At 37.2% G+C, this 12,647-nt stretch overlaps 1 protein-coding gene across 2 annotated transcripts; it reads right to left on the bottom strand.

Annotated features, from left to right (window-relative positions):
• Nucleotides 1-512: 512 nt before the first annotated feature.
• LOC127127202 (uncharacterized) lies at nt 513-7,567 on the bottom strand. 2 transcript variants are annotated; one of them, XM_051056329.1, is made up of 7 exons: nt 7,171-7,566; nt 6,586-7,025; nt 4,614-4,728; nt 3,452-4,126; nt 3,065-3,142; nt 1,213-1,299; nt 513-939 (listed from the first exon to the last, which is right to left on the bottom strand). In XM_051056329.1, the coding sequence occupies exons 1-7, from the start codon at nt 7,420-7,422 to the stop codon at nt 688-690; spliced, it is 1,899 nt and encodes a 632-aa protein (XP_050912286.1). In that variant the 5' UTR covers nt 7,423-7,566; the 3' UTR covers nt 513-687. The 2 variants fall into 2 exon arrangements, with proteins under 2 accessions (XP_050912286.1, XP_050912288.1); XM_051056331.1 differs by lacking the exons at nt 513-939; nt 1,213-1,299 and adding an exon at nt 2,357-2,739 and having other exon boundaries at nt 7,171-7,567.
• Between the last annotated feature and the right edge of the window lie 5,080 nt (nt 7,568-12,647).

Genomic DNA, 12,647 nt, shown 5'->3' with positions numbered 1-12,647 from the left:
TAAAAAAAAAAGAACAACAACAATTTAATTATTATCTTGTTTACTATATAACAAAGAAAATATAGATGAAAGTTTGTGAAAGAAAGAAAAAGAAAAAGTTGGATAAAATAAATGGAAAACTTAGTATTTGTATATAGAGAAAAAAGAGACAAAAAGGTATATTGAAAAATAAAATGTAAAAGAAATTAAAAGAAAAGTCAAACATTTTAAAATAATCAACGGTGTAAAATCGGTGTATTTCAATTAAATTTAATAAAAAATTAAAGAAATATTTGATATGTTAGAGTGCTAATTCAAAACCACAATATCTATTTTCTCAGCATTTAATATGTAAATTTCTCTCATCTCTTTGAAATCAAATAATAAGTATAAGTTTTGTACTACTCAATCCTTTAAAAAAAAAAGATATTACATTACATTCAATGGTTTTTTTAGGCACATTACAACAAAGATAATAACTAAAAAATGTCATTTGGGAAAGAAAAAAAGTTCATGTAAAATCAATGCGACAATTAAGACATTTCAAATTCTTTCAAAGAATTACCAAAAGACTGGTTTTATGTGTTTTTAGCCATTCATTCCTTTCACCATGCCTTATTTATTCCAACCTCGTATAATAATAAACAAAAAGATACTGTGATCAATCTTAACTTACATAAAAAAACTACACACTAGGGAAATACACTGTCAACCATCTTCTAGGATCTCTTTGTGTACATGCATGCATGAAGTGCTGCAGTATTTGTAATTATACCGGTGGAAGGGAACTTTACCAGCAAGTGATGAATTACAACAGGAACAAACTATGTCACTGGTTAATCCACTTTTATTAGCCTCTGATATGCTATTATTAGCTTGGATTTTGAGGGCAGCCATTCTTCTCTCAGCAGCAGCTGCTCTCTTTTCTCTTTCTTCATCCTGTGCTCTTTTTAGTTCCTCCTGTTCATTTTTAAGGTAAAACAAAATCCAGAAAATTAAAATATTAAACAGTTCGCATAATCTACTAGTTAGCAGATAGATTGAAAAACAATACTTGGAAACAAAAAACAGAGTGAAAGTTTTCTGAAACCAATAAGACTCTAAAATAGCAGGAATTTTGGTTCCACTAAAAAGAACGAAATAAAACTGTATGTCTGTTTATTGTTATATTTACGTGCCAAACACCAAAATTAGCATTTCTTTAAATTCAGCCAGCAAATAATCAGTATTAACCTCTTTTGATAATTTCACACCACTTCTTGGTTGTGATTGTCCTGTAGCTGATGTTGGAGCAATCTTTTGTTTTTCAGCAGCTTCAGCCTGAAAACCACATTCAAAATTTGTCAGAGCAAGAGATTTCAACAACAATATGCATCAGAACCATATATGATTGAAACACAATATGGCAAATCAAAGCTTCTCAACAAAAACTCTTCAGAATATCTGTAGCCATCCTAAGGCATAAGCATCAGAAGAACGAATAACAATTTGAATTTACAAATCGGCAGGGTACTATGAGTCGAGAGTCGCTTTCATTTTTATAATTCCCAATCCAAGAATGCTCATTTGTTCATGCACATTTGCACTACACTCAATAATAAGCTATTTGGTACCGTTTCACTCTAGTCAGACTATGTCAACGCGGTCAAGATATAGTTCTAAAATCCTTTAAGGTAAACCCTAATAAATTGAAGGAAAAAAATTACTGGAAGAGTGTATACTTAAAGAATGATACTGTCAATCGAGTTCTACTTTACAAATGGAGATAAAATCATAGTTGTCAATCCCAAATAGCAGCAGGTGGCAGCCAACTCCAAAAACACTAGCAGTATTACTTAGAGTGGGGTGATCGATGATTACTATTCTAAAATAATACTCCCTTCCGTCCCTATTTACGAGACTCCTTGACAATTTCTACACGTTTCAAGAAAAATCGATAGTGTTGTTGATATATGTCATTTATGAATGAATATTACTAAATTACCCTTTATACTATGTTGACTTTTCATATTCCAAGGTTAACTGGTAATAATAAGCAATATATTTGAAAAAAGAGTAATAAATGTATCTAGAAATTTGTGGAGGAGGGTCTTATATTAAGGGATAAACAAATGTTTCAAAAAGGTCTTATACATAGGGACAGAGGGAGTAGTATACACATGTGAAAAAATAACTAGTAGTATAACTACAAATGCTAACAAAATTAAATAAATTATTCAAAATTCATGAAACATTTACAGATAGCAATAAGTATAGATCTTAAGCAAAGCATCAACAACAGCAAGCAAACAAATAAACAAGTTTAAAGAAACTAGACAATGAAATTCTAAATAATAGCTTTCATTCAATAATAACAAAAGAAATTTCACCAATTGGATTAAGTAATTTTGACATGTTAATAGCTGTTTAGGTTACAATTACAAAAACCAGAGCTTTTAAAAGACAATAATATTGTACGATATGTCATAAAACAACTTGATAAAAATTAATTCCATTCGAACCGCAAAAAAATAAGACTTATAGGCACACTTTTTCACCCTTCAAAGAAAGCAGCATTGTCTTTCTTTATCTGTGTTTCTGTTTTCCTCTCTCCATGATCATTTTGCCCCAGACACATACAAAGACCAGAAATACACCGCCAGAAACAGACAAGAAACAGGCCACCGGTCGCGAGATGCTAGGTTGCCGGTTGCTTGGATCACTGGATGCTGGGTCACCGGCTGCTGGGTCATCGGATGTAGGATGTGTGGAGCAGCTTTTCTGATTCAATGTTTGAAGGTGAGATAGTGAGTTTGGCGAGTTCTGTGAGAACTCAAAGCCCTAATTGGAAGCAAAAAGCCCAAAACACCCCAGCACCCCTCAATAATGTCCCTTGAAGGGTGTTTCAGGTTTTTTGATGTTCCATCTTTGTAGCACTGCCAATGGCATCAGTTTATGAGGCACGATTGCATCCCTAAGGCCAAAGGCAACTCTAACACAATAGTGGTGCTATTGACTACCTATGGTAATATCTATTATAAACAAGTCCTAGAAAACTAATGTGAGGTCATCATGCTACACAAAGATGGAAAGAATAAAAATGTACCTGGGCCTTCTTTTCTTTTGCCTTGCGTAATTTCTTCAATTCTTTTGCTCTAGCTTTTCTCTTGGCATCTTTTTCTGCCTGTACAAGCACAAAGCGACAAGAATTATTCTTCCACAGGAGTTCTAGATTTGATCAATAAAAAGTCAAAACCTCAATGAGTCACGTCAAATGGGGACTGGCAAGAAACTTAAGCGCAGATATGGTTCCCTAAAATGAAGGATATGTTTTTCAACCAATCATACTTATTATGCCTTGGTTGCTCTTTTACTGCCAATAATATTTATCGGCTAGTCATCAAATGCAGAGATAAGTGTCCATAGTAAAAAAATGCAATAATTTGATTTTAAATCATTCAATAAAACTCATTCTTATAAATATCAGAATCACCTGCTTAGCAGCTTGTGATTCTTCCATTTCTTTGGTCAATGCACTAGGCACTTTTGCAGCATTCCAATCCCATTTGTCAGGATTTGAAGCCATAAACCTTCTGAAAGTGTTCCTGACTTCCTTGTCAGGTGCCAACATATACGGGGTCCGTCCCCTTCCATCTTTGATGCATGGATCCAAGCCTTGTTCCAGGAGTTCCGTAACCTTTTGAGAGTCAGCAGATTGTGCTGCTTGATGTAAAGGAGTTGACTTACCAGATAACTCATTCTCACTTTCGTCGTTACTCGAAATAAGAGGTTCATCATTTTGGTTACTGGAACAAGCTTCAGCTTTGTTGTTTTTATCCAATCCAGCCATGTCCACTTTGCTGGCAGGTAGGGCACCATTTCTTTTAGCAATACGAATTGGTGGCTCCGCGTCCTGTTGATTGCTTTGTAAAACTTCCTTCTCATCTGCTTCATAGGATACTAGGGTCAACTGGCCATATACACGTTTTGCTTCCCTGAGAGTGGGCCTGCGGACAATCATAGCAATATTTCTGGCACATTGTGGATTGGTAAAACATGGCTTTTCTCCATCATAAAGCAGTTGACGACTACTTGAGGGCGCATGTATAAAAATGCAAATAGAAGCATCAAAATAAGGTCTCCAAGCAGTAAGTAGTTCGTGAACTTCCTACAATATTAGCATGCCAATAATCAGTCCAGATTTACATATCACGGTGCACAAACGCACATGAATTCTAACAAGAAAACAAAGGTAATAAGAAACATTTTTCCGGCAATTCCATGAGTATCTCCGAACGAGTATGCATCTGTAAGTATAATTGGAAGAAGAATACAACAGTCAAATTGTCAAAAATTATGACCAATATGGCAAATTATCATTGCTACATCCAATTCCACGATGCACAATAAATTCACTCGCTATATATGTTAATTTCAAAACACCGTGCACTTGAGATGCTACCTCAGGATTAAAGCTTGGCCATGTAACCTCAAGGTACTGAGGTCAAATTCCCTCGGAGGCGGCGGTTGTAAAATGGCCATTAGTGTCAATTTAAAAATAAAAAAAAGAATCAGAACACGAAAATGTAAATACAAAATTGATGGAATGGAGAAAAAAATTAGCAAGCAAAGCAAAACAGCTTTGATTAAACAACCTTTTTTAATGCAAGTTCATTATAACGACGAAGTGAAGCACCAGCAGAATGTGCAGCCCTGCCAGAAGCATCATTTGTAGATTGTTTTTTCCCAGCCTTGGCCCTCACAACATATCTGCATATAATGGTAAGAGTTTAAGAATACACAATTCTTGAAACTCCATTTACAATTTTTCATTAAATATAATTAGTAATAATAGAAATGAATAAGGAATAGAAAGCTAGGCAATAGGTCAACATTTATGAGGAATGATATAGGTCATACTGCCTTGTAAAATTAAACTGAGCAGTGTCAACAGACTACAAGAAGAATGCATACACATTCATTTTTATCTTGGACTACTTTTTTTCCCACTCTAAGAGTGGTTGGAATTGATTTCTGTTTCAGGGACTCGGCGGGTTCATTTGTTATAGACAAAACAGCTTAGTCTCAATGCAAATTTTCTGTCTCGGAAGCAGAGGCTGTTTGCCTTCTCGAAGCCATGCAGCAAACCCATATATTGGGCTTCCTGCGACTACTAGATAACAAGTCAATTGCTGATATCATTCATAGCTCTACTAACCATTGTAATGAGTTGGGTGAAATAAAGATTATCCCAATGTAAAGCCATCCTTGATGCTCACACTGATTACAAAGTGGCTCATGTTAGGAGACAAAGTCAATAGAGTAACTAACTCGTAGTCTAGCTAGAGCTTCACTATCTCATACAATTTCCCACTATTTTCACGATGTTCCCCCATTCTTGTACCCGTTGATCATTGAAGAAATGAATTGATCTTGCTTCCGTTCAAAAAGGAATATATTGTATACGAAAAATATCTCATAAGATCGTATTGTACTCCTATCTTAATATATGTTATAGTATTGTAGGTGAAATCTTAAAATTGGCTGTCATATTTCCGTAGATTTTATGTTGTCTCCTAATTCAATTAAAATTATGAGTCTATCACAAGTATAAATAGGTAACAGTGTTTTGGCTTTTCTAACACCACCAATATCTCGTATCACGCAAATATCAAAGTCCGAGTATGTAGCAGTGTTGTCGATGGTGGATGCAGTTCACTGCGGAGAGCCAAAATTCCACTATACCGATCGCTTTGCGGCGCCGTTATAGCGGACTATGGCGGAAAAACCCACAATATCGGCCGATATTTACCATTGCCGCGAGCCCAAAAACCACCATGCATATTCGCCATAGCGGCCATGGTGCCGCAATTTGATAACACTGGTATGTAGTCTTCTTTCTCTCATTTTTTCCCCACTATTATACATAAAAGACTAAAACTCTATAAGTTCGACATTTTTGATACAATTATTGCACCCAAACACATGCTTATTGCTCATAATAGAAAGCCAAAATGAGGATAGCAAAAATCTGTAAAATTGATTGGAAGTTATTTGAGAAAAGAGGTGTTGTCAACATAATGAATTCTCATGAAGGAGGGAAAGGACGGCCATGCATTGCAATTTTGCAAACTAATTCTAATCGACAGTATAGCATTGAATTTGTGTGAGATTCCAATTTGATAAGTGGATGAGTTAAGACAACAGAGAAAGTCATAGATTTGATAAAAGTGCACAACTCCTCTCAAACATCTCGATAACAATAAATAAGCAGCATTACGGTATACATAATTTTTACAAAACTGGCTTTGCAACAGTGCATGTCATAGGATAAGTACAGAGTCCTAATTATTATTAAAAGATAAGTAACAGGAGCATGTGACAGCCAAAATTGATGCCAACACAATACTTCCCAAAGACGGGACAGCCAGCATAAACAACATACTTCACATATATTTAAATATTAATCTTTTAACATGGTGTATGTATCATGCATATATTGCTAATCTTCACTCCACAAGGTCTGCCTAGATGAACCTCCAACCATCTTTTATTTGATAAATCATATAGAAAGTGCTAAACTATAACTCATTTAAAAATACTTAGTAACAAACAGCATTTGCTAACCTATGAAATGTCTTGTGAACCACAACCGTTTCACCATCAAAGACACAGCCCGCAAAGTGCCCACCAGATGCAAGCAGAACGATCCTCAAACGGCTATTATCCCTGGGCTCAACCGTCAGAGATTTCAACCTCTCAGCCAAATTTTTCTGCACTTGTTCATCCCCATACAACACATTTTCACTCACATTCATAATCAAACACTTCCAAACAGAAACTCTCTGCCCTGTCTGAAGACAGACGAATAGCTTCTGTTTAAAGCTTTCACTGTACTTACCACGCACATCACTTCGAGCTCGACACTCATTTTCACTATCATCGTCGTCCGTATCACTTTCTGATCCAGATATACTTGACACATCATAGTCTTTAACAAAATCAGATGTCAGAACCTCAAAATCTTCTTCTTTCACAATATGTTTCCCAGCAATAGTCAGTTTCACCTAAAACACAATTTTCAATTTTTTCTCTTCAAATTAAAATGGATATCTAAACTGTACCAAAAAACCCTAAAAATGAAAATGAAATTCGAAAATTTAATACAAAGCAAATAATGAATTATATAGACAGGGATGGAGTGAATCTAACATTGAATCGATGAATATCGGATTTGAAGTGGGAACGTTGGTCTTGAAGAGAATCGAACTGAGCCTTACAGGTATTGCAGGTTAACCTAGTTCCTAAAACGACGGCGTCGGTTGAGGGTGATTGAAGGGTTTCATGGTTTGCGTTGAGGTCGGAAATTGAGGAGTGAGGAGAAGGGAGAAGACGACAAGAGTCGAAGTAGTTTGATGGAAGTTCGAAGATGGAACGGTGACGTTTTTCTTGAGACGGCGTCATCGTGGTGGAAGTTGGTACAAAGGGATTAGCCGCCGCCGCCGCCGCCGTAGATAACCATTAACAGGAAGTTCGGAGAAACCGTTTGGGTTGTTTACTTGTTGGATGGAAAAGGAGTCTTCGTGTGCGATGCGGTCTTTTTACAAAATAACCCATTTTTTCAAGGAAAATTCTAAAATATCCCTGGTTTCAAAAAAAATCTCAAACTATCCCACTTTTGGGAGGAATCGTCAATTGAATTGGAGACTCCTCTTAAAACTTGAATGGAGGCGCCAATTGGATTGACTAGGGCAGGTGCCCTAGTCAATCCAATTGGCGCCTCTGTGTAGGTTTTAAGAGGAGTCGTCAATTCAATTGGAGACTCCTCATAAAATGCAATTTTTGTGTTATAAATAGATGCGTTGTGTGAGTAAATGTTCCACATCTCACACAATCATTTGGCAATCATGTTTGGTGTTCGTCGCCGATACGGTAAGGTGATTTATGCGAGAGACGAATGACCTAGATGATGCTCCTCGATTGGGACAGTTGTTCTTGTTGTGTCCTGGTTGACGACAAATACTACATAATCTTATCATTTTATCTGTGGAATCCATCTCTGTTCTGATACGGTGCTGTTTGGCCTTCCTTTCTTCTTTCTACGCATCTCGTCATTGTGCCAAACAATATCACCTTCATATGGAGACCAGTAATCCTCCATTAGTAGTACTGAGAAGCTTTGATTATATACATTCATGATGGTGTTGGCCTTGTACACATCAGATAAATGGTTGTAAGCATCTTGACGAGTATAAGCGCATGTTGCTATGACATGAGAGCAAGGTATGCGGAAGGCCTGAAAAATTTCACAATCGCACCAATTTGAATGGCGACCCCTCTTAAAGGTTGTACATGGTCGCCAATTCAAGTGGAGATACCATGCAAGCACAAATTTTCATGCTCCCAACCATTTGCCTATAAATACATCCACTCCATCAACACTTCTTCCACACCATCACTCTCACTACTTCTTCTACAATACTTCTTCTACAATTTCATCTCCAACAACTTCTTGTAGTTTCATCTACACCAACCCCCCGACAAAATGTCTATCCTCACAATGGGCGAATCATATAGAGGAACGGTTGCAAACATCGCAACATATGTAAGTTTTTTCTTTTGTTAACTTTTTATCTTTCATCTTCACCAACCCCCTTTTATTTTAACATACCAACTTAGTCAAGTTTTTTATTCTTTCTTTTATAGGATGTATCAAGGTTCCGAACTCGGGTCCACGAATATGTCCATATGGACCCGATGATTCAACCTTATGTTGAACTCGCCGGTTTTGGTCATATAAGCAAGATTTTGTCTTGGTCCATAGATAACAAATTCATTCTAACATTATGCGAAAGATGGAGACCAGAGACACACACATTTTAGTTCCCAACCGGTGAGTGTACCGTGACGTTAGAAGACATCTACATGCTTTTGGGACTACCCATTGAAGGTAAGACTGTTAATGGTAAAACCAACTATGCAAATTCAATTTGCATGGAGCTCTTAGAGACTGATTTGTTAGATGATAATGCAAAAGGTCAAGGTATACTACTCTCACGCCTTAAGCCGTACTATAATAGTTTATACTTAGATGAGCATTCTACCGAAGATGCTCGAATAATAAAAACTAGGTGTTACATTATGTTGTTAATTGACTCGTTTTTATTTCCCGAAGATAGTGGTTCTAGCATGCATATCATGTATTTACCTCTACTTAGACATGTAGATAGAATAGCAAGTTACAGTTGGGGATCTGCTTGTCTAGCCTATCTCTATAGCTCCTTGTGCAAAAACTCACACAAAGACACATCTACATTTTCTGGATGTGCTGTTTTGCTACAAGCATGGGGTTGGTCAAGACTACCGTCTCTAGCACCCGTCAATAACAACCCTTTCACATTTTCGTATGCACAAAAGTAAGTTGTTTAAATTGCTATATCTTTACTTACTTCTTTAAAGATTATTACCTCTAACTAATATTTTTTAACTTTTTGGTGTAGATGGTTTGCACGTGGTATGAGTTACAACAGATGTCCAAGACACTGTATTACTCAATATCGCAACCTGTTGGATCACCTTCGACCGACAAACGTAAGGAAAATAACTTAATTATTTCGTTATATTTTGTTAACTTCTTCTACATTGACTATAATCCTATCTTCTTTCACATTTCAGTTCATTTGGCGTCCATACCTTAATTTGGATCATGACCATGAGGTTAACGCTGAAGACGCGGCCGTATGGATTGCATGCACACCGATAATACGGTTCACAACTGTGGAGATGCACAACAGTGATCGTGTGAAGCTGCAGTTCGGTATGCTCCAAAATATCCAGATCCCCCAGCTAGCCTAGGAGAATGGCATATGCGCGAAGTTAACGACCAATGGAACTTCAATCCATGACAAAGCTTCGCAATATCGGAATGTCTCAAATGGAAGCACCGTCATGACCATGTGTTAACTGACGCAGTCATGCCAACTGAAGAAAAACCAAGTCGTACTTATATGGCTTGGTACAGATCGGTTGGTTTTCAGTTCATCGCCGAGGATATGTACTTGTACGACCCATGCCAGATGACTTACACACTTGACACCTCAACATCAAACCCCCAACAACAGTGTCAGACCGGATACACACAACCCCTGTCCGTTAAACGTTCCGTTCAACCAACACACAAACATACAACCAAAACATTCCATACACCCAACCCCAATACCAAGAGCATACCTCATACCACCACCAACAAATTGACCATCAACCTGAGACTCAACATCACTTCGCACCCACCCCATCACCCTACCAAAGTCGCCAAAGCCAGAACACCCAACGATCATTCAACACCAACCGCCCCTCCTCCTACCGTAGCCAATAAGCCCAAACCTCACAAAACCAAAACATCCAACAACCCTATCTCTACCAAACACCCCAAAAACCTTTCCAACCTTTCCTCGACGCATCATTCACACCCATGTCTCCCTTCAACCGTCTCGGTCGCCCATCAATGAGTCAACCACATCCTAACTTCTCTGGCATGGGTCATGAGCTCAGCTACGGCGGTACACCATCGATGCATACTGAAGACTATGCCGACTTGTCTGAATACCTCAACAGACCTTCTCCTGTAGTTGGTAGTGATGCTCATGGGCCCTCAGATGATCAAACACCGGTACAGAATCGTCAACGTGGGTTAGGGCCATGGGTTAAGGTAGCTAGAGGATGTGGGACCGGAGGTCGGTTAGGTGATCCCGGTCATCACCATTAGGTTTCTTTGTGTAAGCGAAAATTTTTATTAATATCAAGTGGTCCTATATCAAATTTATCAATCACGTATACCATTTACCAAAAAAAATTGCATTTTAGGAGGAGTTTCCAATTGAATTGGAGACTCCTCTTAAAACCTACACAGGGGCGCCAATTGGATTGGCTAGGGCACCTTCCCTAGCCAATCCAATTGGGGCCTCCATTCAAGTTTTAAAAGGAGTCGCCAATTCAATTGGCGACTCCTCCTAAAAGTGGGGTAGTTTGGGATTTTTTTTGAAACCAAGGGTATTTTGGGAATTTCCTTGAAAAGGTGGGTTATTTTTGTAAAAAAACCGTGCGATGCTACTACAAGTGAACGAGAAGGTTGGTTTGATTTGATTTTGTTTGAAAATTGTGAACATATTAATTACATGCATAGGCCTACTCGGATGCGTAATTACAAAAAAGAGTTAAATAAGTTTATAATTCTCGTAAATATAGTAATTTTTATTTTTATTTTTCATAAAAAAAAAATTTAAGTCATGGTCCCTCCAAAAAAAAAATCCATCCATACAATTAATCATTAATGTTAAATGTCATTATCAGATGCTTATGTGATAAGATAGATGGATTAAAGAATGTTTTTTTAACCGAGATATTTTTTATTTTTTTCCAGGATTAACAAATAGATGCTTAAGTGTTTTCTATGTTAATAAAAACCTTAAACCTTAAAGAAAATCCCTAATTCTCTATACTTTACTCTCGGTTGTTTTCTCCACTCACATCTTTTGTAATTGTGGTCCATGAAGTTAATGGAAATATACTCAAACGCATCACTCACTCGAACATACAACAAAGCCGCTATCAAATTTTATTTATTCCTTAAGAAAAGGAAAAACATCGATAAAACCTGGGGAAAGAGATATCTGGGTAAGGAAGTCGGTTATGCAAGGGGGAGATATTAGCACCTATAACATCCGTTGTACTCAACAGGAACTGTTTTGATTGGTCTTGCTCGAATGAGTGTTATATCTAAAGTTTACCCGCGAAAGGATAAAGGAAAAAGAAAGGAATAAATAAAGTAAGTTGCGGTAACAAGTATGGTATGAACCAAAGGATAATATGGCTTGAACTCCAAAAAGGGATGAAAACTGAACTCAAGAGTAAAATTGATGTTAACTAATATGTGGATAGCTGCAAGCTTTCGCCACTATATACAGTATGACCGAAAATAAAGAGAATTAAGTTTTTGGTTTCACAGCGCAAACAACTCTTGGTTCACAAGCTGACACAAGATAGAGCTCAAGAAGATAGTGTATTTGGCTCAAACATAGGGTACATCACATGGAGTGAATGGTTCAATGATTGAGGGTAGATAATGGCTCATGAAAGATATGAATGGTACCCTAAGGCAGAAGAGTAATTAGGATTCTGCTCGCTAAGGGTTCAAAACCTTTTGCATATATATTCTCATCGTGCAATGAGAAAGTCAGAGCACTCGTAGTTTGTGGAACCACGAGAACAAAAAGAAATAGGTGTGATGAAAAGTATAACGTGTACCAATGGTGGAAACAAAAAGGTGTTTGCCTAAGCAACAGAGACTGATAAGACAAACACAGTTTCAAGGGTTAACTGCAGTGGAAACAAAGAGGTGTTCGCCTAGGCAACATGGACTAATAAGATAAACACAACTTCAAGGGTTGATTGTAGTGATGTTTAGTATAGGGAATAGTGTATCACTGTAGGAAATAAACAATTTGAAATTAAATAAGAAGAATATATTGGATCCACGAAGGAATAAACTCTGAACTAAAGAGTAAACAAAGTCTTAGCCAAAAAAGAAGGAATTAAGTGTTTGGCTTCGTATCCAAATATCTCTTGGTTCACAAGGTGGACTGCTACTATATCGTCCTAAAAGGATATGCATGGAATCCAAGGGAAACTAT

This window comes from Lathyrus oleraceus, chromosome 3 (assembly GCF_024323335.1).
Source record: "Lathyrus oleraceus cultivar Zhongwan6 chromosome 3, CAAS_Psat_ZW6_1.0, whole genome shotgun sequence".
NCBI classification, from domain to species: Eukaryota; Viridiplantae; Streptophyta; class Magnoliopsida; order Fabales; family Fabaceae; genus Lathyrus; species Lathyrus oleraceus.
Note: the sequence above shows the minus strand (reverse complement) of the source record. Positions and strands in the feature narration are given on the sequence as shown.